General features: G+C 50.4%; 2 protein-coding genes and 1 long non-coding RNA gene across 3 annotated transcripts; all 3 read right to left on the bottom strand.

Moving 5' to 3' along the window:
• Positions 1-4,212: 4,212 nt before the first annotated feature.
• On the bottom strand, positions 4,213-7,638 carry LOC134517358 (sentrin-specific protease 2-like). The gene is made up of 6 exons (XM_063338769.1): positions 7,485-7,638; positions 6,870-7,073; positions 6,671-6,750; positions 6,197-6,281; positions 5,404-5,499; positions 4,213-4,963 (listed from the first exon to the last, which is right to left on the bottom strand). Exons 1-6 carry the CDS (start codon positions 7,611-7,613, stop codon positions 4,901-4,903), a joined length of 657 nt encoding a protein of 218 aa, XP_063194839.1. The 5' UTR covers positions 7,614-7,638; the 3' UTR covers positions 4,213-4,900.
• Positions 7,639-8,956: 1,318 nt separating this feature from the next.
• LOC134517359 (uncharacterized) lies at positions 8,957-11,387 on the bottom strand. The gene is made up of 4 exons (XR_010071605.1): positions 11,088-11,387; positions 10,882-10,939; positions 9,821-9,884; positions 8,957-9,102 (listed from the first exon to the last, which is right to left on the bottom strand). It is a non-coding gene; the product is annotated as an uncharacterized LOC134517359 (long non-coding RNA).
• Positions 11,388-21,334: 9,947 nt separating this feature from the next.
• Positions 21,335-24,165, bottom strand: LOC134518016 (sentrin-specific protease 2-like). The gene is made up of 6 exons (XM_063340200.1): positions 24,037-24,165; positions 23,422-23,625; positions 23,227-23,306; positions 22,753-22,837; positions 21,954-22,049; positions 21,335-21,513 (listed from the first exon to the last, which is right to left on the bottom strand). The coding sequence occupies exons 1-6, from the start codon at positions 24,163-24,165 to the stop codon at positions 21,451-21,453; spliced, it is 657 nt and encodes a 218-aa protein (XP_063196270.1). The 3' UTR covers positions 21,335-21,450.
• Between the last annotated feature and the right edge of the window lie 864 nt (positions 24,166-25,029).

Below are 25,029 nucleotides of genomic sequence, written 5' to 3'. Positions count from 1 at the left end.
GCTTCCCGCTTGAAAAAGTAGAAAAGCCATTGACTCGGTAAAATAGAAGCCTTAAGTAAGCCAAAAATGTCATAAATAACACTAGCAAGAGCATTAGAAAAGCTGCTCCCTCATCTAGGCTGAAATAGCAGGTTGTAGCTCTGTGCTCTTCTCTCTTAATTTTACAAACACGTACGTTGCATACACCTTACCTAGTTATGACTCACAAAAGTTCAGACATCACTCATTTGAAGCCTTGGGGAAGACTGCCCGCACGTGATTTTATTATTTTTTGTTTGAAATCAAAGTATAGGAAAGGGAAGAATAGGGAAGCATGAAGAACAGAAGAGCAGAGACTAGGGGAGCAGGTGGGATAGCAATTGCTGTCCTGTCGTACCCTGCACAATTCTGTTTCAAAAAGACTTTGCTCGAAAGGTCTTCGTGTTTCCACTCCTTCTGATTGGAAATACAGCGCAGGTTATCCTGGCAAACTTTTACTAAAGTTCGGCTGCCGTCTTGAACTGGTTTTCAGTGGACTTGCACAACAGCAACTACATCAACTTGTTATAAAAAAACTAACACAGAGAATCACAGAATCATAGAATCGCTGAGGTTGGAAGGGACCTTTAGGATCATCAAGTCCAAGCATTAACCTACCCTGAAAAAAAAACCGCTTCTAAGCCATGTCCCTGAGTACCACATCTACCCTTTTTTTAAACACATCCAGGGATGGTGACTCCACCACCTCCCTGGGCAGCCTATTCCAATGCTTAATAACCCTTTCAGTGAAAAAATGCTTCCTAATATCCAATGTAAACCTCCCCTGACATAACTTGAACCCGTTTCCTCTCGTCCTATCGCTTGTCACCAGGGAGAAGAGGTCAGCCCCCATCTCTCTACAACCTCCTTTCAGGTAGTTGTAGAGGGCGGTAAGGTCTCCCCTCAGCCTCCTCTTCTCCAGGCTAAACAACCCCAGCTCCCTCAGTCGTTCCTCATAAGGTTTGTCCTCCAGACCCCTCACCAGCTTTGGAGCCCTTCTCTGGACACGCTCCGACACCTCAATGTCCCTCTTGGAGTGAGGGGCCCAAAACTGAACGCAGTACTTGAGGTGGGGCCTCACCAGTGCCGAGTACAGGGGGACGATCACTTCCCTAGTCCGGCTCACCACACTATTCCTCATACAGGCTAGGAGGCTGTTGGCCTTCTTGGCCACCTGGGCACGCTGCTGGCTCATATTCAGCTGGCTGTCCACCAACACCCCCAGGGCCTTTTCTGCCGGGCAGCTTTCGAGCCACTCCGCCCCAATCTTGTAGCGCTGCATGGGGTGGTTGTGACCCAAGTGCAGGACCCAGCCCTTGGCCTTGTTGAACCTCATACCACTGACCTCAGCCCATCGGTCCAGCCTGTCCAGATCCCTCTGCAGAGCCAACCTTCCCTCAAGCAGATCAACACGCCCGCCCAGTTTAGTGTCATCTGCGAACTTACTGAGGGTGCATTCGATCCCCTCCTCCAGGTCATTGTAAAGATATTAAAGAGAACTGGCCCCAGGACCGAGCCCTGGGGGACGCCACTTGTGACCGGACACCAACTGGATTTAACTCCATCTACCACCACGCTCTGGGCACGGCCATCCAACCAGTTTTTTACCCAGCGAAGAGGACACCTGTCCAGGCCAGGAGCAGCCAGTTTCTCCAGGAGAATGCTGTGGGAAACGGTGTCAAAAGCTGTGCAGAAATCCAGGTAGAGAACATCCACAGCCTTTCCCTCATCCACTAAGTGGGTCACCTTCACAAACCCATGCTGACTGGGCCTGGTCACCCTGTTCTCCTGCACGTGCCGTGTAATGGCACTGAGGAGGATCTGTTCCATGACCTTCCCAGGCACCGAGGTCAGACTGACTGGCCTGTAGTTCCCCGGATCCTCCTTCCGGCCCTTCTTGTGGATGGCTGTCACATTTGCCAACCTCCAGTCAGCTGGGACCTCCCCGGTTGTCCAGGACTGCTCATAAATGATGCAAAGTGGCCTGGCGAGCACTTCCGCCAGCTCCTTCAGTACCTTTGGGTGGATCCCATCCGGCCCCACAGATTTGTGCACCTCCAGGCGCTGAAGCAGGTCCCTCACCATTTCCCTTTGGATTACAGGGGCTTCATTCTGCTCCCCATCCCTGTCTTCTAGCTCAGGGGTCTGGGTACTCAGGGCACAACTGGTCCTACTGCTGAAGACTGGGGCAAAGACGGCAGTAAGTACCTCAGCCTTTTCCTCATCCTTGGTCACTATGTTACCGGCCCCATCTACTAGAGGACAGGGATTGTCCTTAGTCCTCTTTTTATTGCTAATATATTTATAGAAACTTTTTTTGTTGTCCTTGACAACAGAAGCCAGGTTTAGTTCCAGCTGGGCTTTGGCCCTCCTGATTTTTTCCCTACATAGCTTCACTACCTCTTTGTAGTCCTCTTGAGTGGCCTGCCCTTCCTTCCAAAGGCCATAGATCCTCTTTTTTTCCCTAAGTTGCAACACTAGCTCCCTGTTTAGCCAGGCCGGTCTTTTTCCCCGACGGCTTGTCTTCCGGCACATGGGGACAGCCTGCTCCTGCGCCTCTAAGACTTCCTTCTGGAAAACCATCCAGGCTTCCTGGGCTCCTTTGCCCTGGAGGACTGCCTCCCAGGGGACTTTGTCAACCAGTCACTAACGAACCAGTCACTCCACGGCCTTCCTGTGAGCAAGGACCACCTCACGGGGCAGCCGGCAGCGTCACAACTGTGCGAAGAAGCCCCATGAGGAGTGTGTGTCCCCCCTGCCCCGCCGAGGGCGGCAGGGCATTACTCACACCGCACACGCGCTCGCCCATCAGCACGAAAAAGAGCAAGCTCGTCATCTCCAAAAGGCCATTTCCTAAGGAGAAGCGAGGCCCAGCTCCCACCGAACTGCTCACCCAGAGCACAGTGTTAACAGGCTGTTGCTCCCCAGGGGCTGCTCTCAGGGAACCGCCTCGGGGCACAAGGACACGAGCCCCGGCTGAAGGGCCAGAGCCCAGGAGGTGACCCTGTAGACAGAGGGGACGGTGGCTGCTACGCCTACCATTTCCCCACCACCTCAGACGCAGAGGCTTTCAGCAGCCACCAGCGCTGCCAAGCGACCAGCAGCAGGGATCCCCTGACGGAGGATGGGGGACAAAATCCTGCTTTTGTACTCAGCAGAGCACAGGGTCAGCCTCAAAACTGCATCCCCCAGACAGCGAGAACCCAAGGGAAGGGGAAAGGACACTTCAAGCATTCAGCTACTGCGTCCTAGCGGTAATAAACAGCTAAAATCTTCCACGTCCTCCGGGAGCCCGGGAAGATGAAGTATCTCATGGAGGGACAAGCCGTGACACATTGCCTTTGCAATAGTTCTTCCTTTGGAGAACCTCCTCTGATTTGGGGACGGATTAAGCTCATCACTTTGAAAGCAGAGGGCGATGTGGCTGCTGACCCGCACCACAGCCAAACCACCGCGTCAGCCGGCCCAGGAGAGCAGACCTTCAGGCGAGGAGCAGCACCGGGAAGGCTGATCCCACCCACGGCAACAGAGGGCATGGCCCCAAAATCACCAGCTTTCCCCCAAAGCCGAGGAGAGGAGAGACCGCATCAGCGGGCAGGAATCACCTCACATGATGGTAACTGCCATTACAGAAACACCACCACACGGTCATTTGTACAAGCGTTCCAACACGGGGCTTCCAAAGCACCTCTTGGGCAATTTTTCCTCTACGATGGTCAAGGAAAGACCTGAAATCCCACTCCAGCTGCAGAGTGTAAGCTAGAGGGGGGGAAAAAGTGAAAGAAAGGGGGAAACGCCATGTTTAAACTGATCTAGCTGGGTCTGAGCGTAACAGAGCGAGGATCGACACAAGCTCTTCATTGGGCAGACGCCTGGAGGCAGCGCCTGCGGCAGAGCAGCAATAATCTCCTACTTGGCTGTTCCTGGGATTCTCGCTGCTGAACAACGTCCTGGTTGTCCCTTCAGCATTTTGGGACAATCGCTTGGAGGTTCTGGTGCTCTGATACCCAGCCTGGCCAGAGTCGTCTTCCTCCATAGACTGTGAGTGAGCTAAAACCCACATTGATATGTCAACCTTATTTTCAATGACAAAAAAAAAAAAAATCACTCTCATTACCAGATCAAGTTTCATTCCAGTAAGGCTCTTTAAATAATTTAAATATATATTTCAATAAAAATAAATAAATACTTCTCTTTTCACATTATAAAACTCCCTGGAGACAGAAAAAAACCAAACCAACCCCAACCACAGGGGTTTCTCTCGCAAATCAAAAGATGGTAAATGCTTTCTTCTGATGGTCATCACAAATCCACTTGTAGGCATCAAGTAGATGGTAGATTATTCCAGAAACAGAAGAAAACTCTCTTTGAGGAAACAGTAGTTCAGCACCTTCTTGTTGGGATGAGAAGTTCAGCTCACACAACTGTTGCCACCACCAGATGAGTCCCATTTGTCCATAATGTGACCACGTGTGCTGTGAGAGAAGTTCCACTTGTGCAACTGTTGCCACCACCAGATGAGTCCCATTCATCCAGAACGTGGCCACGTGCGCTGCGAGGTGTGAGCAGCCCTCTCTGCGATGGAAGTTCACAGCATTTGTTCTTAAGCTTTCCCTTGCCCAGGTGACACCAACCTTTCCAGCTTGCACTTAAGGTGTGTTAGCTAATTTCAAAGAGAGTTACTGTCTCCAAAATAGGGGCAGGTGGGGTGGGTGGGGGGGAATAACAATCTTAACCACTACTTCTTAACCTACAGAGAAAAATGTTTTCCTTAACCTACAGAGAAAAATTTCTAACAACAACAACAAAGTATTAAAAAAGTAACTAGAAGAAGAGTTGGTCACCCAAAGGTGACCCCAGGGTTACTCCTGTAGTGCAGGTGTCACAGCAGCTCTTGATGGAGTATTTCCCACACCATCTTCTTACGGAAGTAAGGCATGTGGGTCTGAAAAGAAAAGAAAATCCATGAAATACACATCATGGCAGAAAGAGACACAAAATACACAGAAACACCCACTTAATTCTTTACTATGAAGTTCCTTTTAAGAACTGTCATCACTTGCCCTTCGGGTACAGCCTGGCTTTCACCCACACAGCTCCTAAGAGGGTGACATGCCACCAAACCCAGATCTCCTTGACCACACAACAGCTTACAAGCACTTTCACAGAAGAGCACTGCCTTGGAAAAGAACCAGTGTCTGCATTGGTCAAAGGCTGAGACCCATTTCTCCCAAAGATCCCAAGGCCAGATCTCACAAACCCCCTGGCTGCAGTATCTCCCCCAAGAGGAATCTCACTGGCAGCAGATACCTCAGCCGCTGCGTAACTTCCCTGGCTCGTGTCTCTGTGCGAAAGGGGCTGGAGCTGTTTAGAACCTTCACTCACCTGTGTAAAGGTCAGCGGTCTGTCTCTGCAGATGTAATCTGCGTATTTGCATGTAAAAACGCCGCAGTCACTTCCGTTTGATTGCTGAGGGATTTCCTAATGAATGCAAAGAAGATGGAGAATTTGCCTCTATCTTCAAGGAAAAGCAACTTGGAAGCAGCACCCATTACCAAAAATACCCTAACCAGACACTCCTGAACTTGCACCATCCCCAGTAACCGCTCCCCAACACAAGGAACAGACCCCAGGAACTGCACATCATCCCTCCCCTCGGCTTCCTACGCTCGGATGTTACAAGCCAAATTCCTGGCAGGCTGATAAGGGACAGCAGGCTTCCTCCCTGCAAGGTGTCTGGAGGTTTCTACAGTGTCTTTCTGAAGTGACATCCCTTAAATCGAGGCTTTCGGTGCTGCTTTTCACTATTAACTTGTCGAGAAACATCAGCCCAAGCCCTTGCTTTGTCACGTGCCAGGATCTGGGCTGCAAACAAGCAGCCCACGTTCTCTGACAACTGCTAAAGAGACTTGAAATTTGACTTGTGAAATGGGGGCAAAGCCAAATTCACCTTCACGTGGCAGAGCAATTAAAAAAAACCCAACAAAGTATTCAGCCAGCAAGGAGAGGCACTGCGCAAAGATTTCATCCCAGCATGGTTTCCTGGTCCACTTGCAGCCCCATGTGGGACCAGAAGAAGATGCTTATGGCTGTTCTCTGAAGTCCTGGCCTTATGAGAAAGCGTTAAGAGCTTCGTGACAAGGAGTTCACGTTTCAAGTGCAAGCAGTGCTCACTCACATGTGGCTCCATGCTGTGAACAGTCCACTCTGAAACATTCAGGTTCACGTGTCTTTTTTCACAGCTTTCTTCTTGCAGGTATTTGCTGGTTAAAACAAAAGAAAAAAATCACTCTTCATCGCTGTAATTCAGGCCGAGAAAAAAAGAGCTGCTGAAAGATCACAGGAAGATGAGTGGCAGGAGGGTTTTATTGATCACCAACAAGGTTGGTGCCCGTGTGCCACGGGGCTACCATGTCTTTGTCTGTGCTCTAGGGGGAAGGTGGCAGAACCCAGGCATCCAAGACGCTGGGTGCAGGGGACGACGTGAGACTAGGGAAGGAGTCACTGTCAGACAACTCGCAGCAAGCGAATCCAGGATTTCTGGTTTGTTATCTACAAGACATGTGGAAACTTGCAGCCCTGTCACAGGGGCAAAACCCAAAAACCTTCTCCTAATTCATAACACAAAAGCACTGACTGAGCAGTTACTTACAGCAAAGTCTCACAAATCTTGTCCCCTCCTTGTCCCAGGGAGTCAAAGTATTTGACGGTCTTCTTTCTGGTGTCTATGACCTGTTATTCAAAGGTGACTGTTAGACAAAGCACCACCTTGTGCTGCACAAACCTACATGACTTTTCTTCCCAGCTTTTTCTCCCCACCCAACTCTAAATAACAAGCCCGTTTCACTCACCGCTAGTGTCCAGTGCAAACGCAAGTTAATGGGCACTAAGATGATGTCCCTCTGGAAAACATCCACACGCCTCGTCCATCTTCCCACGGCTTTGTAGCCCCCAGAAGCAAGTTTTTCATAAAAGAACGAACTGAAAGCATGGACTGATGGATATCCTTCCCTCTTACTTCTTTCCATCACTAGACCCATGTAGAAATTGATGACCTGTACCATAAAGAGGAAGCTTGAGATGTAAAACAAGACACTAGCTTACCAAATGAAAAGCACAGCAACATCTCTTTTCTGGCCACCCTGAAGTACGCAGCTGAGAGAACTCCAGCCTCAGCTGTCAGCTTTTGTTGTGAGAATTTCCCACTTGGTGACATCTGCAGCTTGATAAAAACACCTGCCACCCACTCCAAGAACCTACACTAACTCCTGGAAGCTGCACAATACAAGTAAAGGAACTGCCAGAAGCACCGGACCCTTCAGTACCTAAAATAAGAACCGTACAGAGATTTCTAGGCTCTGCAGTGCAGGTCATCAAATAACTTTGCAAAGACTTGTGTACACGCTGAAGGGGTATTTTGAAATAAACGCTCCATTAGAAGATCCCTGTGCTACAGCTACTTTTACCTCATCATTTAGCCAGCAAAGCTTCCTTAGGGTGTGGATGTCTTCACGAGTGACCCTCAGTTTGAAGGCACTGCTCAGTATCTCATCCGGCTCACCTTTGCCTAATGCGGCAACGACCTCTCTCTCCATGGCCTGAAATGGACAATTAAATGGGGAAGGACTTGTGAAACAGAGCATCGAGCATGCCAACCTGTGGGCAGCTTTCAACTCAAACACGGCCTGGAAAGGAAGCTCAGGTGACAGAGCAACTGCCTTTGCCGGCTTTCGGCTAGGTTAGCAATTGCACTTTTTGGTTGGTTGGTTGGTTTCAGCATCCTGACTTGGAACTTCAGGGCCCAGGTTTGCCTCAATTTGTTTTCACCAAGGAAGCTGAGATAAAACGCAGGGACGAGCAAACACACAGCAAACGCCTTTCCCATGCGATGCTGCAGCCCTCGCAACGCTGAGGTTTAAGGCAACCGCAGCAGGCATTCTCCATGCCAAGGCAGCTACGTCAGGAGCCTGAAAGAATGGGAAGGTGGGGGAACTTCAAGGGAGCTGAAGTACCAGCAAAGGGGGAAACCGAGGCAGCTACACTGCAGTCAGGCAATCGGGAGTCCAGGCTGTGCATGCAACTGGTTGTCATTTGAACGTTTCCGTCTAAGTCCGCTTAAGGAACGCAAATAAACCACTGGGTCTGTTAGTATAAAATACTCTGAACTGCCAGAGCATCTTCTTCTGGGTTGAACGTGGGCTAGCAGGGTAAGAAAAACCCCTGGTTTTCCTTGTACTGAGCATCACCCCGCAGACGTTGTAAACTCTGGACTTGCTAGCCCTTTCCAAGTCAATCCTCAAGAGGCAAAAAAGGGGGCACTCAATTAGACGGCAACTCCCAAGAATAAGAGCAGCCAACATTCAGACAAGCAGGGGAACCTCAACTCCCACTCCCTGTTGCATAGCGTAACTAAGTGAACTCCTGTGACCACTGCTACACGCAGTGCAACCGTGCACAGAGCGCATCCACGCCTCGGTGACATCCCGAGGACGTACGCAAGATGCTCAGGTCCCCCACAAGCAAGGCAACACCACGGAGCAGTAAAAGCTTCTATTTCCAGTTCTATCTTCATGCTAGGACAGGTTGAGAGGCAGATCCCATATAACTGTAGGAATCAGGTCAGCGCTGCTCTGGGAGACTGCTGTTAAACCTGGACTCATTTTTGTCCGAGTAACAGAAGACCCACAAACCCTTAGGTTAGAGCACAACTCAAGGAGTGCGTGGAGCCTAAGATGCTTAAATCCTTTCAATCCTTCAAACCAGCTTTAGTGCTGACCTTTGCACTGGGAAGTCACAGCTGCAGACACTCCCTAACAGCTTAAATGCAAGTTCTTCAGATTTCAAAAAGCCTGAAGAACCACCTATAACAAATGGAGTTCCTTGCAGCTGTTTCACAGCCTTCAGTTTTGTCTAACAGCCTGTCAGCTACGGTACCTCTGTGAGTGGAGTAAAGCCTTCTGCTCTGTTTTGCAGCCTTGGCAGTTTCTTTTCCTGCATATCACAGGCAGGTGACTTTTTGGCCTGGGCAGGTGCCAGAGGTACTTGCAATAAGGCATCTTCTGCGGTCTGAGCTCCACACTGTTCCTGTGAGACAAAAGGACGTCAAGCTACCAATCCAGCACAGATTTTTTTTTGGTAGGGGATAGTACAGAAAATCTTGCTCATGTCTAAAACTGGAAGGGCTTTTGTACACACATCTAACCAGCCAACTCCAAAGTTACTTTTTATTGAGGACTGCGTCCCAACTGCGCACCCATGTAGTGCTGCACTCAAAACTAAACGGAGGCAAGAGAGGCAGGAAGTTAGTTTGCCTTGGAGTAGCATTAAGAACCCCAGAAAAGCCTCCGCAGGTAGGTATCAGGTTGAGATGGAGATTAACAGCTCTGATTTCCATGACTAAAATTTAATTCTCATCTCAATCCTGACCAGAGACGAAAGTCAAAGAGACGTACTTCCTATCTCACAAAACAAGACACCACTAAAGATACCACAGTCCAGCTCTGCAGGTCAACCAAGCCTGTGCAGTAAAGGCTTTGAGGCCGTACCCAGCACATCAAAGGGGAAGAAGAAAAATAGTATAGGGTAGTGCGCTCATCATAGTCCAGAAACAAAATGAACGGCAGCGGGAAACCCTTTGTGATCGTGCTACTCAACAAATCATGCTCCCGCTTCCCTTGGGAAAAACGACCTGGACGAATACAGATATTGTTGAGGAAGTAATGAAAGGGAGGAGCGCAAAAATTTCTGATCACAACCAGATACATTTTTCTAAAAAACGGAATAATGAATAACAGAAGCTTACCCCTGCAACAATTTGTTTCACTGCTGTGGCCTGTTCCAGAGATTGTTCTGCTGGTGGGGAGCCCCTGCGAGGAGCGGGAGAGAGAAAGAGAGAGAGCAGTGAGCTGTGGACCTGTACTGTCCCACGGAATTCTCAAGAATTCACCTTCTGGACAAGAAATGCTTTTTCAAGGCTCCTGCTGACTACAGCCTCGGTTGCACCCCTGTGACAACATCGTCTCCGCTTCCAGCACGGTTCTTTCGGAGCAGCGAGACTGGCATAGAAGGAAGCGCTGGGAGCTTTCTAAATTCTTTCCCATCTCCCTGTGCAAGACTCCTTTGGTTTCTCTTGATCAGTTTCATTATTTGGAAAACAGGGAAGCAACCAGCACTTCCTCTGTCAAGTGCTCTGGGATCTACTGGGGATAAATGCTGCGTGCTAGGGCTTATACTGCAAGGTATAACATGAACGTCTGCAACTCTACCTGCAGCCACATACAGTTAGCTTACGGGAACTAAGACCAGCACAGGGAACTAAAAATGGGACACCTACAGGATATTTACTTGCCTTCTGTAGGCTAGTCAAGAGAGTGACTGTCCCCATTTGGAGAGGATTACCAGTAAAACCACGCAAACTCTGAAGAGCAAACACACAGACAGTAAAGTGGTCCATATACACGTGCCTTCTTCAAAACCAAGAATTTGCCTTGTCACCAAAGACAAGGGCAGGGAGACCTTTTCCAGGAGGGAGACCTACAACAGACTCTCACAGTATTCTCCACTTTCAGTCCAGCGTGGTAAGAGTAGGTATCACAAGCTTTGTCAAATGACATCCCTTGGTAGTTAAATCCACAAAAAAAGGCAAGAAAACGTTCCTTTCACTGGAACCCATCCTACCCTCTCAGTTCCTTTCTTTCCTTCTCTCCCCTCGAGCTCAGGTGAACCACGGACAATCCCAGCACACAGCAGTGCCGCACGGCTAAAGAGAGCGCTAGGCTTTAAAGCGGGGAGAAGAACAGGCACGGAAAGAGACACGCGCACAGAGCCAAAAGAAACAAGAACCGTGATGAAAAGAGACTCTACCTGGTCACAACATCGCCCTGAGATGGCTCTGGGCAGCAAACATCCACCCATGTGATACCTGCACAGAAAAGCAGCAGTAGTAGAAAAATACGTCAACTTGCAATTTTACTTTTCAAGTAAAAACAAGCACAGAAGCCAGAGTTCTGTCAGGCAGACGAAACCTCAGAAAAACCAGGCACATTCAAGACTTCTGTACCGTGCAATACCTGTCCTCCTCTTTTTTGCCTCAGACTCGGCACGATCGTCCGCGGGCGCACAAGTGCTGAGGAAAGAACACACAGAACCGCGGCTTGAAACTTCCTTCAGCTTCTACCAGGCTGACTTCCCTTCACAGGGCCCAAACTTCCAAAGGTACTTTCCAGAGCCCAAAGGTTGCCCCCTCCGGCCAAAGGCCCGCGGGCGGCGCGGGGCGGCGGGCGGCGGCGAGGAGGGCGCCGAGGGCCCCCAGCAGCCATCGGGACACACCCCCCGCGCCGGAAATGCGCCCGGCCCGCGCGCCCGGCGCCGCCTCCCTATTGGCTGCCGGGGAGCGGCCCCCGCCCCTGCGAAACGGAGGGGAGGGACGGGCAGGCGGCGGGGCGCGCGCATGCGCGGCGCCGCCTGAGGGAGGCGGGAGCGGCCGCCCAGCCCTCCGCCGCCTCCTCCCCGCTGGGGCCGGGCCTGTGCCGGCCCGCCCCCGGCCAGGCGGGGAGCTTTCCCTCCCAGAAAGCCCCCAGCCGAGCCCTGGACGGCCGTGGGGGGCGACAGGCCCGTCTCCCTTTAGGGAGAGTCCCCGCAGAGCCCGGAGGGGCGGCCGTCAGGGGCCCAACCGAGGCCGGAGGGACCTCGCGGGGGACCCACAGAGGCCCGGGGGGCCCGTCGGAGGCCGGAGGGGCCCCATGGAGGACCCAGAGGCTGGAGAAGCCGTTCCGCCTCCCGCAGGACGGGGGCGGGCCACAGCGCCCGGCGACACGGGCTCTTGCGCGCCCGCTACTGCCTCCTGTGCTCTGCGGCGGTGAGGGAATGGCATTGCCGGGCTTACCCAGCCCTGGCCTCACGGCCCAAGCGGCGCTTTGTGCCGCTCCGCTGGGGAGCTGCAGGCGCTGCGTGCGGTTCCGCCATGGCTCCGCTGCAACTAGGGACGCGGACGCTGCGTTCGACCCTGGTGACCAACTGTGATGTAGCGGCGGCCAAGGGCCCGCTGCAGGGAGCCCGGCTAAAGCGGCCGCTGTGGGGCTGGCGAGTGCTGAGCTGGCTCCTGGTGGCCTTGGCTGGCTCTCGGGGGCCATCCCCTGCCCTGCCCCGCTGTTAAGGGGTGGGGGGTTTAATAGGGTTCTTCCTAGTGGTTTATCAGGTGTTGCCTCTGGGGTGGAAATGTGCCCGTGCTGCTGCAGCCACGTCCTGGAGAGCCTTTTCCACATGAGGAATGAAAATGAAGGGTTAAGTGCAAGAGGAGCAAAGGGGGCAGATGAAAGGGCTCAGGGCAGGAATGGCCCTTTGGGACAGCCCTTGTCACAGCAGGTCCCCCTGGCTTTTGACGCCTGCAGGGAGTCTTAAGTGGTGGTGGGCTGTGGTTTAATGACAACGACCTTGCTCATTGCTTTAGGACCTTAATTGCCGCTCCACTTTATGCTTCAGGGCTCTGGCCCAGGAAGATGCCTGAGCGCTGGAGGCAGGCTGCAGGCAGGGTGGGCGGTGGAAGCAGCCCGGCAGAGGGCAGGGCAGCCCCACGCAGGGCCTGCGACTTGGAGATGCCTCTTCAGTCGGCTTCTGCCTCCCTCTCCTCTCCCCATCCCGCCGGTGTTAGCTGAATCCTGCAGCCGAGAGCTGGAGGGGGCGCAGGGCATTTGAGTTCCTGGGTGAGGAAAGACGCGAGGTTTTTCTCGGTTTCTCTCTGTGAAGCCAAAACTCACCTGCAACACTCCCGTTTCTGTCCACGGTGGAGAAGAGCGTGAAAGCAGCTTCATAGAACTGGATGCTGAAGCAGCATATTTCAAATTAGTGGCATAACAGTGGCCAGATTAGTGGCCATCACCACCTCTTTGTGGACCCAGAAGGACTAGGAGTGCCGGGCAGGGGTCCCTCAGCTTCCCGCCACCATTGCCATGGCAGGGGCTTGCATGGAGGTGGCACATCAGCTCAGCGAAGCCCCGCTGCAGCGTCTGCTCCACATCTGGTCTGGGCTGGGAGGATGGCTTTGGGGGAGGTGTGCGGAGACCCTGCTCTGTCCTCCCGGTGTCACCAGAGAGGTGCCCAGCACTCCTGGAGATGGGCTCTGCTCCCTCCCCTGCCGCGTGGTACATATATATCCATATATACACACACCAGCACAAGTGTCATTACATGTGCAGGCTTCACACTTCCAAACAAATCCTCATTTTCCACCGACCGAAAATGCAATTCTGTGTCACACGCTCAGACACTGTTCTCAAATAATACCCCCTCTACTCTGTTGTTTACTTGTAATCTTCTTTGGTAATGACAGACCCTCATTAGCATTGGAGACTTTTTTTTAATCAGTATAAAGCTTAACTTCAGTCCCGTTGCCTAAACGCTTGGTTTGACCACACCAGACGGTTTTCTTTCTTTCAAGAGATTAAAGAACATTTCAAGTTCAGCAGCAGCAGAATTCTATTTTTTCCTAAAACCACACAGTTCTAAATTTTGTGTCAATTCTGATCAAGAACGCTCAGCCATGACACCGCAGTACCGGATTTTTTTCAAAAATCACCTGCTTTACCTTTGTAGCATCTGTTGAACCTGAATATTCAGCCTAATGGGCATTCCAGATTAAGCATTCCGAAATTCATTTGCTAAACCAACATGGAATCGTGCTTAAACCACTTCCAAACAACTTCAAGTTGAACTATTTCCAGTTGCCTCCCATCCAACACTGTGGGGACGGGGTGGGACACAACTCGCAGGACAAAGCAGATTTTCAGTGAATTCCAGGAGCAAGAGAATCAAGGCCATATTCTTCTCCGTCAAAATATTGGAGGAGGTGTCCTAAACTATGGCCACCTCACATATTAACCCTGCAAAGGGCAGTGCAAATCCTGAGAACTAATTTAGGTTACAAACAACAAATTTAACCTCAACGCGTTATTCCCTTCCAAAGGAAACAATCCACAGACATGAGTTCTGAGTTAATGTATTAATAGCGCTGTAAGCAGCCTTCAACTCTTTGTAAAAGAGTTAGACAACGCCAGATTAAAGAAGGGCCAAACCCCAAACTAAGGCTGTTCTTCCTTTGGGGAAAAAGACTTCTGTTCATAAAACTTCACCCTCTTGGCGGGATCAGGCAAGACAGAAGGAACCTTGTCGAAATACGGGTGGTCTGATACCGAGAAGGACACCAGAAATGCACAACTGGAGGGAAGCCGCAGGGAGGATCTTGCCCACAAACATACCCCGTACCCCTTGTTAGTTTTTAGAAGTTAATAAGCTTTGAAGAAATCAGTAGAGAAATTCCATGAGCATAAGCAAATGACTGACGTCTTCATCCCTTTGCTATATTTTTAGAACAATCTTTGCTCTGTTACGTTAAGATGGATGTGGAAGCGGGACACCTGTGATCTGAGAAGAGAGAGATGTGTATCTAAACCAGAAAATTAAACAGCTGGCTTAGATCCATTCCGCTCTTTTGGACGTTACAACGTTGTCCAGTTTTTGAACACCCACGTTTTTGTTTCCAGATCATCATTCTTTGAAACCTCCCTCTTCAATCTCCCCCATTTTACAGGATTATGCCACTTCTTTAGTACTTCCAGCCTCCAAGGAACTCCTGGCACCTCACCTGCTCCAGATATTCCTGAGACTGGCAATAACCCCTACAATGGCAAAGCTCTTACCCCCCACAAAGTCCCAGGAAATCCTCCCTGGCTAAAATGTCAAACACCAGGAGCCTGCATCCCTCCAAAAGCAGTTTACGCCCCAGCATCCTGACACATATTGAGGCTTCGTACAAGCCTCTCCCACAGCTCACCCAAATTCCACAGTCTCTACTCGCTCATTCTGTTGTTCTTCAGGCATTTTCTCTTCCTAATCCTTGCTCTCTTGCCAAACCAGGCTCCTGGAATGAATGCGGAAGAAAAAAGAAGAAAAGCCAAACTTCTTTATCCTCCCTCTATTCCAACTCTGCTGGTAAGCAGATCAGGACTGGTGTTAGTATTAAATAACCATTTTGTTCTGACCTTGAATTTGTGACGTGTCCATTTTTCCAAATCTCCAGCTCCCTTGATGGTTACCAACAGTTCTTCCCCTTCATTAGGCATTGCTGGCATCGAGGTGGAAGCCCTGAAGTCCAGGCTTGTGTGTTTCCAAATCATTCTCTCCATCCTTGAAGCATATTGAAAACAACGGGGAATGCTGTAGGGATGACATTTCTGAGCACGTTCATCAAGGTGCGTTACAGTCCTCTGCTCCACAGGCAGGGAATGCCAGGGCAGCAGCATTATTTGGGGGGCAGCAGACAGAAAAGGGTTCCGTGGACAGAAGCAGCCGTAAGGTGTGGAAGCGAGGACCGCGTGTTCTTTGCGCTTCCGAGATCCAGGTTTTCCTCACGGGGATCCAAGTTACAGGTTTCACTTCCTTAGTGGAACATACCGGCAAATAGAGTGATTGAAGTACTTTTAAAATCCTAAATTCCTATAAAATGATGTATTTCCACGTGTTTTCTTAAGGAAAGCTGCAGCCCCACATTACACATCATCAAATCTACGATAACATTTACGCAAGGTGTAATTGCGCTCACCTCACACTCCTTCCACCTCCCTGCTACTCAATTTAGCAACCGATCCAACAGAGAAGGAACAGCTTTTGCCTCTCTCCCCCTGAAGCACACCAGCACCAGACCAGATCACTGCTGGGGGGGCTGGGAATCCACTGGGAGGGAAAGCAGAGCAGCCCCTTCCCATGACAGTTCCCACACTCCACCAAAAAGAAAAAAATAAAAAAAAGCCAAAAAAAGACAAGAATGTGTTTTGAAAAATGAGACTATCAGACAAGAAGCACGGACGCCCAGCTTCCTCCCACCACCTCTGCCGCTTGCACTGGCCCTGGGGATCACTCCGTGCCACCAAGCCGGCAGGAGACTACTCCAGCAGCAAAAAGCAAAGGATTTTCTGACAGCTTCGGGTACCGACCAGCCCAACAAAAAGTCAGATCAAGGGCAGCTGATGAAGGAGGAACACAAAGAACGACCTGTCCTTTTGGTGGCATCCAGCTATCAGATTGTTTCGAACCTTCTCAAACTGCTTCCTTAGTTCTTCTTCCACAACTTCCAATTTTTTTTTCCTTCTTTTTTGTTTTTTCCCCTCCCTGTTTAAACCGTGACATAAACCAGTTTCAGTTTGCTTTGCTGCTGAAATAGCAAGTCCCATTACTTGCGAAAGCACCTGGTATTTCTTCTCCATCCCCAATGCTGACACTAGGACTCGTGCCTCCACAATCCAGTCAAGCCTGCAAAGCAACGCAGCTGGAAACGCAATCGGGGAAAAAAATCAGCTGATTTAATTCCCAGATCCGACTGGCTGTCCAAACACTAGTATAAGGGAGAAAGCAGAACACGTTTTCAGGAGCACAATTCTTGTTGGCAGCGTGGACTTGGAGCAGCTCAACAGACAGTCGGAAAGTCATATCCTAGATTCTTTATCCAAACGCTGCTGCTACTCTGCAGAGGCTTGAGCGCTTCCCGCTTGAAAAAGTAGAAAAGCCATTGACTCGGTAAAATAGAAGCCTTAAGTAAGCCAAAAATGTCATAAATAACACTAGCAAGAGCATTAGAAAAGCCGCTCCCTGATCTAGGCTGAAATAGCAGGTTGTAGCTCTGGGCTTTTCTCTCTTAATTTTACAAACACGTACGTTGCATACACCTTACCTAGTTATGACTCACAAAAGTTCAGACATCACTCATTTTAAGCCTTGCTGAAGACTGCCCGCACGTGATTTTATTATTTTTTGTTTGAAATCAAAGTATAGGAAAGGGAAGAATAGGGAAGCAGGAAGAACAGAAGAGCAGAGACTAGGGGAGCAGGTGGGATAGCAATTGCTGTCCTGTCGTACCCTGCACGATTCTGTTTCAAAAAGACTTTGCTCGAAAGGTCTTCATGTTCCCACTCCTTCTGATTGGAAATACAGCGCAGGTTATCCTGCCAAACTTTTACTAAAGTTCGGCTGCCGTCTTGAACTGGTTTTCAGTTGACTTGCACAACAGCAACTACATCAACTTGTTATAAAAAAACTAACACAGAGAATCACAGAATCATAGAATCGCTGAGGTTGGAAGGGACTTTTAAGATCACCAAGTCCAACCATTAACCTACCCTGACAAAAAAAACGCTTCTAAGCCATGTCCCTAAGTGCCCCATCTACCCTTTTTTTAAACACCTCCAGGGATGGTGACTCCACCACCTCCCTGGGCAGCCTATTCCAATGCTTAATAACCCTTTCAGTGAAAAAATGTTTCCTCATATCCAATGTAAACCTCCCCTGACATAACTTGAACCCGTTTCCTCTCGTCCTATCGCTTGTCACCAGGGAGAAGAGGTCAGCCCCCATCTCTCTACAACCTCCTTTCAGGTAGTTGTAGAGGGCGGTAAGGTCTCCCCTCAGCCTCCTCTTCTCCAGGCTAAACAACCCCAGCTCCCTCAGTCGTTCCTCATAAGGTTTGTCCTCCAGACCCCTCACCAGCTTTGGAGCCCTTCTCTGGACACGCTCCGACACCTCAATGTCCTTCTTGGAGTGAGGGGCCCAAAACTGAACGCAGTACTCGAGGTGGGGCCTCACCAGTGCCGAGTACAGGGGGACGATCACTTCCCTAGTCCGGCTCACCACACTATTCCTCATACAGGCTAGGAGGCTGTTGGCCTTCTTGGCCACCTGGGCACGCTGCTGGCTCATATTCAGCCGGCTGTCCACCAACACCCCCAGGGCCTTTTCTGCCGGGCAGCTTTCGAGCCACTCCGCCCCAATCTTGTAGCGCTGCATGGGGTGGTTGTGACCCAAGTGCAGGACCCAGCCCTTGGCCTTGTTGAACCTCATACCACTGACCTCAGCCCATCGGTCCAGCCTGTCCAGATCCCTCTGCAGAGCCAACCTTCCCTCAAGCAGATCAACACGCCCGCCCAGTTTAGTGTCATCTGCGAACTTACTGAGGGTGCATTCGATCCCCTCCTCCAGGTCATTGTAAAGATATTAAAGAGAACTGGCCCCAGGACCGAGCCCTGGGGGACGCCACTTGTGACCGGACACCAACTGGATTTAACTCCATCTACCACCACGCTCTGGGCACGGCCATCCAACCAGTTTTTTACCCAGCAAAGAGTACACCTGTCCAGGCCAGGAGCAGCCAGTTTCTCCAGGAGAATGCTGTGGGAAACGGTGTCAAAAGCTGTGCAAAAATCCAGGTAGAGAACATCCACAGCCTTTCCCTCATCCACTAAGTGGGTCACCTTCACAAACCCATGCTGACTGGGCCTGGCCACCCTGTTCTCCTGCACGTGCCGTGTAATGGCACTGAGGAGGATCTGTTCCATGACCTTCCCAGGCACCGAGGTCAGACTGACTGGCCTGTAGTTCCCCGGATCCTCCTTCCGGCCCTTCTTGTGGATGGCTGTCACATTTGCCAACCTCCAGTCAGCTGGGACCTCCCCAGTTGTCCAGGACTGCTCATAAATGATGCAAAGTGGCCTGGCGAGCACTTCTGCCAGCTCCTTCAGTACCTTTGGGTGGATCCCATCCGGCCCCACAGATTTGTGCACCTCCAGGCGCTGAAGCAGGTCCCTCACCATTTCCCTTTGGATTACAGGGGCTTCATTCTGCTCCCCATCCCTGTCTTCTAGCTCAGGGGTCTGGGTACTCAGGGCACAACTGGTCCTACTGCTGAAGACTGGGGCAAAGACGGCAGTAAGTACCTCAGCCTTTTCCTCATCCTTGGTCACTATGTTACCGGCCCCATCTACTAGAGGACAGGGATTGTCCTTAGTCCTCTTTTTATTGCTAATATATTTATAGAAACTTTTTTTGTTGTCCTTGACAACAGAAGCCAGGTTTAGTTCCAGCTGGGCTTTGGCCCTCCTGATTTTTTCCCTACATAGCTTCACTACCTCTTTGTAGTCCTCTTGAGTGGCCTGCCCTTCCTTCCAAAGGCCATAGATCCTCTTTTTTTCCCTAGGTTGCAACACTAGCTCCCTGTTTAGCCAGGCCGGTCTTTTTCCCTGACAGCTTGTCTTCCGGCACATGCGGACAGCCTGCTCCTGCGCCTCTAAGACTTCCTTCTGGAAAACCATCCAGGCTTCCTGGGCTCCTTTGCCCTGGAGGACTGCCTCCCAGGGGACTGTGTCAACCAGTCACTAACAAACCAGTCACTCCACGGCCTTCCTGTGAGCAAGGACCACCTCACGGGGCAGCCGGCAGCGTCACAACTGTGCGAAGAAGCCCCATGGGGACTGTGTGTCCCCCCTGCCCCGCCGAGGGCGGCAGGGCATTACTCACACCGCACACGCGCTCGCCCATCAGCACGAAAAAGAGCAAGCTCGTCATCTCCAAAAGGCCATTTCCTAAGGAGAAGCGAGGCCCAGCTCCCACCCAACTGCTCACCCAGAGCACAGTGTTAACAGGCTGTTGCTCCCCAGGGGCTGCTCTCCGAGAACCTACTCGGGGCACAAGGACATGAGCCCCGGCTGAAGGGCCAGAGCCCAGGAGGTGACCCTGTAGACAGAGGGGACGGTGGCTGCTACGCCTACCATTTCCCCACCACCTCAGACGCAGAGGCTTTCAGCAGCCACCAGCGCTGCCAAGCGACCAGCAGCAGGGATCCCCTGACGGAGGACGGGGGACAAAATCCTGCTTTTGTACTCAGCAGAGCACAGGGTCAGCCTCAAAACTGCATCCCCCAGACAGCGAGAACCCAAGGGAAGGTGAAAGGACACTTCAAGCATTCAGCTACTGCGTCCTAGCGGTAATAAACAGCTAAAATCTTCCACGTCCTCCGGGAGCTCGGGAAGATGAAGTATCTCATGGAGGGACAAGCCGCGACACATTGCCTTTGCAATAGTTCTTCCTTTGGAGAACCTCCTCTGATTTGGGGACGGATTAAGCTCATCACTTTGAAAGCAGAGGGCGATGTGGCTGCTGACCCGCACCACAGCCAAACCACCGCGTCAGCCGGCCCAGGAGAGCAGACCTTCAGGCGAGGAGCAGCACCGGGAAGGCTGATCCCACCCACGGCAACAGAGGGCATGGCCCCAAAATCACCAGCTTTCCCCCAAAGCTGAGGAGAGACCGCATCAGCGGGCAGGAATCACCTCACATGATGGTAACTGCCATTACAGAAACACCACCACACGGTCATTTGTACAAGCGTTCCAACACGGGGCTTCCAAAGCACCTCTTGGGCAATTTTTCCTCTGCGATGGTCAAGGAAAGACCTGAAATCCCACTCCAGCTGCAGAGTGTAAGCTAGAGGGGGGGAAAAAATGAAAGAAAGGGGGAAACGCCATGTTTAAACTGATCTAGCTGGGTCTGAGCGTAACAGAGCGAGGATCGACACAAGCTCTTCATTGGGCAGACGCCTGGAGGCAGCGCCTGCGGCAGAGCAGCAATAATCTCCTACTTGGCTGTTCCTGGGATTCTCGCTGCTGAACAACGTCCTGGTTGTCCCTTCAGCATTTTGGGACAATCGCTTGGAGGTTCTGGTGCTCTGATACCCAGCCTGGCCAGAGTCGTCTTCCTCCATAGACTGTGAGTGAGCTAAAACCCACATTGATATGTCAACCTTTTCTTCAATGACCAAAAAAAAAAAAAAAAAAAAAATCACTCTCCTTACCAGATCAAGTTTCATTCCAGTAAGGCTCTTTAAATAATTTAAATATATATTTCAATAAAAATAAATAAATACTTCTCTTTTCACATTATAAAACTCCCTGGAGACAGAAAAAAAACAAACCAACCCCAACCACAGGGGTTTCTCTCGCAAATCAAAAGATGGTAAATGCTTTCTTCTGATGGTCATCACAAATCCACTTGTAGGCATCAAGTAGATGGTAGATTATTCCAGAAACAGAAGAAAGCTCTCTTTGAGGAAACAGCAGTTCAGCACCTTCTTGTTGGGATGAGAAGGTCAGCTCACACAACTGTTGCCACCACCAGATGAGTCCCATTTGTCCATAACGTGACCACGTGTGCTGTGAGAGAAGTTCAGCTCATGCAACTGTTGCCACCACCAGATGAGTCCCATTCGTCCATAAGGTGGCCACGTGCGCTGCGAGGTGTGAGCATCCCTCTCTGCGATGGAAGTTCACAGCATTTGTTCTTAAGCTTTCCCTTGCCCAGGTGACACCAACCTTTCCAGCTTGCACTTAAGGTGTGTTAGCTAATTTCAAAGAGAGTTACTGTCTCCAAAATAGGGGCAGGTGACGTGGGTGGGGGGGAATAACAATCTTAACCACTACTTCTTAACCTAAGAGAAAAATGTTTTCCTTAACCTACAGAGAAAAATTTCTAACAACAACAACAAAGTATTAAAAAAGTAACTAGAAGAAGAGTTGGTCACCCAAAGGTGACCCCAGGGTTACTCCTGTAGTGCAGGTGTCACAGCAGCTCTTGGTGGAGTATTTCCCAGACCATCTTCTTACGGAAGTAAGGCATGTGGCTCTGAAAAGAAAAGAAAATCCATGAAATACACCTCATGGCAGAAAGAGACACAAAATACGCAGAAACACCCACTTAATTCTTTACTATGAAGTTCCTTTTAAGAACTGTCATCACTTGCCCTTCGGGTACAGCCTGGCTTTCACCCACACAGCTCCTAAGAGGGTGACATGCCACCAAACCCAGATCTCCTTGACCACACAACAGCTCACAAGCACTTTCACAGAAGAGCACTGCCTTGGAAAAGAACCAGTGTCTTCACTGGTCAAAGGCTGAGACCCATTTCTCCCAAAGATCCCAAGGCCAGATCCCACAAACCCCCTGGCTGCAGTATCTCCCCCAAGAGGAATCTCACGGGGAGCAGACACCTCAGCCGCTGCGTAACTTCCCTGGCTCTTGTCTTTGTGCGAAAGGGGCTGGAGCTGTTTAGAACCTTCACTCACCTGTGTAAAGGTCAGTGGTCTGTCTCTCGAGATGTAATCTGCGTATTTGCAGGTGAAAACGCCGCAGTCGCTTCCGTTTGATTGCTGAGGGATTTCCTAACAAATGCAAAGAAGATGGAGAATTTGCCTCTGTCTTCAAGGAAAAGCAACTTGGAAGCAGCACCCATTACCAAAAATACCCTAACCAGACACTCCTGAACTTGCACCATCCCCAGTAACCGCCCCCCAACACAAGGAACAGACCCCAGGAACTGCACATCATCCCTCCCCTCGGCTTCCTACGCTCGGATGTTATAAGACAAATTCCTGGCAGGCTGATAAGGGACAGCAGGCTTCCTCCCTGCAAGGTGTCTGGAGGTTTCTACAGTGTCTTTCTGAAGTGACATCCCTTAAATCGAGGCTTTCGGTGCTGCTTTTCACTATTAACTTGTTGAGAAACATCAGCCCAAGCCCTTGCTTTGTCACGTGCCAGGATCTGGGCTGCAAACAAGCAGCCCACGTTCTCTGACAACTGCTAAAGAGACTTGAAATTTGACTTGTGAAATGGGGGCAAAGCCAAATTCACCTTCACGTGGCAGAGCAATTAAAAAAAACCCAAGAAAGTATTCAGCCAGCAAGGAGAGGCACTGCGCAAAGATTTCATCCCAGCATGGTTTCCTGGTCCACTTGCAGCCCCATGTGGGACCAGAAGAAGATGCTTATGGCTGTTCTCTGAAGTCCTGGCCTTATGAGAAAGCGTTAAGAGCTTCGTGACAAGGAGTTCTAGTTCACGTTTCAAGTGCAAGCAGTGCTCACTCACATGTGGCTCCATGCTGTGAACAGTCCACTCTGAAACATTCAGCTTCACGTGTCTTTTTTCACAGCTTTCTTCTTGCAGGTATTTGCTGGTTAAAACAAAAGAAAAAAATCACTCTTCATCGCTGTAATTCAGGCCGAGAAAAAAAGAGCTGCTGAAAGATCACAGGAAGATGAGTGGCAGGAGGGTTTTATTGATCACTAACAAGGTTGGTGCCCGTGTGCCACGGGGCTACCATGTCTTTGTCTGTGCTATAGGGGGAAGGTGGCAGAACCCAGGCAGCCAAGACGCTGGGTGGAGGGGACGACGTGAGAATAGGGAAGGAGTCAATGTCAGACAACTCGCAGCAAGCGAATCCAAGATTTCTGGTTTGTTATCTACAAGACATGTGGAAACTTCCAGCCGTGTCACAGGGGCAAAACCCAAAAACCTTCTCCTAATTCACAACACAAAAGCACTGACTGAGCAGTTACTTACAGCAAAGTCTCACAAATCTTGTCCCCTCCTTGTCCCAGGGAGTCGTAGTATTTGACGGTCTTCTTTCTGGTGTCTATGACCTGTTATTCAAAGGTGACTGTTACACAAAGCACCACCTTGTGCTGCACAAACCTACATGACTTTTCTTCCCAGCTTTTTCTCCCCACCCAACTCTAACAAGCCCGTTTGACTCACCGCTAGTGTCCAGTGCAAACGCAAGTTAATGGGCACTAAGATGATGTCCCTCTGGAAGAGATCCACACGCCTCGTCCATCTTCCTACGGCTTTGTAGCCCTCAGAAGCAAGTTTTTCATAAAAGAACGAACTAAAAGCGTGGACTGATGGATATCCCTCCTTCTTACTTCTTTCCGTCACAAGACCCATGTAGAAATTGATGACCTGTACCATAAAGAGGAAGCTTGAGATGTAAAACAAGACACTAGCTTACCAAATGAAAAGCACAGCAAGATGTCTTTTCTGGCCACCCTGAAGTACGCAGCTGAGAGAACTCCAGCCTCAGCTGTCAGCTTTTGTTGTGAGAATTTCCCACTTGGTGACATCTGCAGCTTGATAAAAACACCTGCCACCCACTCCAAGAACCTACACTAACTCCTGGAAGCGGCACAATACAAGTAAAGGAACTGCCAGAAGCACCGGACCCTTCAGTACCTAAAATAAGAACCGTACAGAGATTTCTAGGCTCTGCAGTGCAGGTCATCAAATAACTTTGCAAAGACTTGTGTACACGCTGAAGGGGTATTTTGAAATAAACGCTCCATTAGAAGATCCCTGTGCTGCAGCTACTTTTACCTCATCGTTTAGCCAGCAAAGCTTCCTTAGGGTGTGGACGTCCTGGCGCGTGACCCTTAGTTTGAAGGCACTGCTCAGGATCTCCTCTGGCTCACCTTTGCCTAATGCGGCAACGACCTCTCTCTCCATGCCCTGAAATGGACAATTAAATGGGGAAGGACTTGTGAAACAGAGCATCGAGCATGCCAACCTGTGGGCAGCTTTCAACTCAAACACGGCCTGGAAATGAAGCTCAGGTGACAGAGCAACTGCCTTTGCCGGCTTTCGGCTAGGTTAGCAATCGCCCTTTTTGGTTGGTTGGTTGGTTTCAGCATCCTGACTTGGAACTTCAGGGCCCAGGTTTGCCTCAATTTGTTTTCACCAAGGAAGCTGAGATAAAACGCAGGGACGAGCAAACACACAGCAAACGCCTTTCCCATGCGATGCTGCAGCCCTCGCAACGCTGAGGTTTAAGGCAACCGCAGCAGGCATTCTCCATGCCAAGGCAGCTAAGTCAGGAGCCTGAAAGAATGTGAGGGTGGGGGGAACTTCAAGGGAGCTGAAGTACCAGCAAAGGGGGAAACCGAGGCAGCTACACTGCAGTCAGGCAATCGGGAGTCCAGGCTGTGCATGCAACTGGTTGACATTTGGACGTTTTCGTCTCAGTCCGCTTAAGGAATGCAAAGCAACCACTGGGTCTGTTAGTATAAAATACTCTGAACTGCCAGAGCATCTTCTTCTGGGTTGAACGTGGGCTAGCAGGATAAGAAAAACCCCTGGTTTTCCTTGTACTGAGCATCACCCCGCAGACGTTGTAAACTCTGGACTTGCTAGCCGTTTCCAAGTCAATCCTCAAGAGGCAAAAAAGGGGGCACTCAATTAGACGGCAACTCCCAAGAATAAGAGCAGCCAACATTCAGACAAGCAGGGGAACCTCAACTCCCACTCCCTGTTGCATAGCGTAACTAAGTGAACTCCTGTGACCACTGCTACACGCAGTGCAACCGTGCCCAG

Source organism: Chroicocephalus ridibundus, chromosome 6 (genome assembly GCF_963924245.1).
Source record: "Chroicocephalus ridibundus chromosome 6, bChrRid1.1, whole genome shotgun sequence".
Classification (NCBI taxonomy): Eukaryota; Metazoa; Chordata; class Aves; order Charadriiformes; family Laridae; genus Chroicocephalus; species Chroicocephalus ridibundus.
The sequence above is the reverse complement of the archived record's forward strand: the minus strand, read 5'-3'. Positions and strand labels throughout refer to the sequence as shown.

Bases quoted from the DNA above. Each gene is read 5' to 3' on its own strand.
- LOC134517358 (XM_063338769.1), bottom strand. From the start codon at position 7,613: ATGGAGAGAGAGGTCGTTGCCGCATTAGGCAAAGGTGAGCCGGATGAG. The intron at 6,751-6,869 runs GTGAGTGAAACG...TTTGAATAACAG, and splicing joins GTTTGCACTGGACACTAGCG to GTCATAGACACCAGAAAGAA. The intron at 5,500-6,196 runs GTGAGTGAGCAC...TGCATTCATTAG, and splicing joins TTCACAGCATGGAGCCACAT to GAAATCCCTCAGCAATCAAA.
- LOC134518016 (XM_063340200.1), bottom strand. From the start codon at position 24,165: ATGGAGAGAGAGGTCGTTGCCGCATTAGGCAAAGGTGAGCCAGAGGAG. The intron at 22,838-23,226 runs GTAAGTAACTGC...TGTTTTAACCAG, and splicing joins AAGATTTGTGAGACTTTGCT to CAAATACCTGCAAGAAGAAA. The intron at 21,514-21,953 runs GTGAGTGAAGGT...TTTTCTTTTCAG, and splicing joins GACCACTGACCTTTACACAG to AGCCACATGCCTTACTTCCG.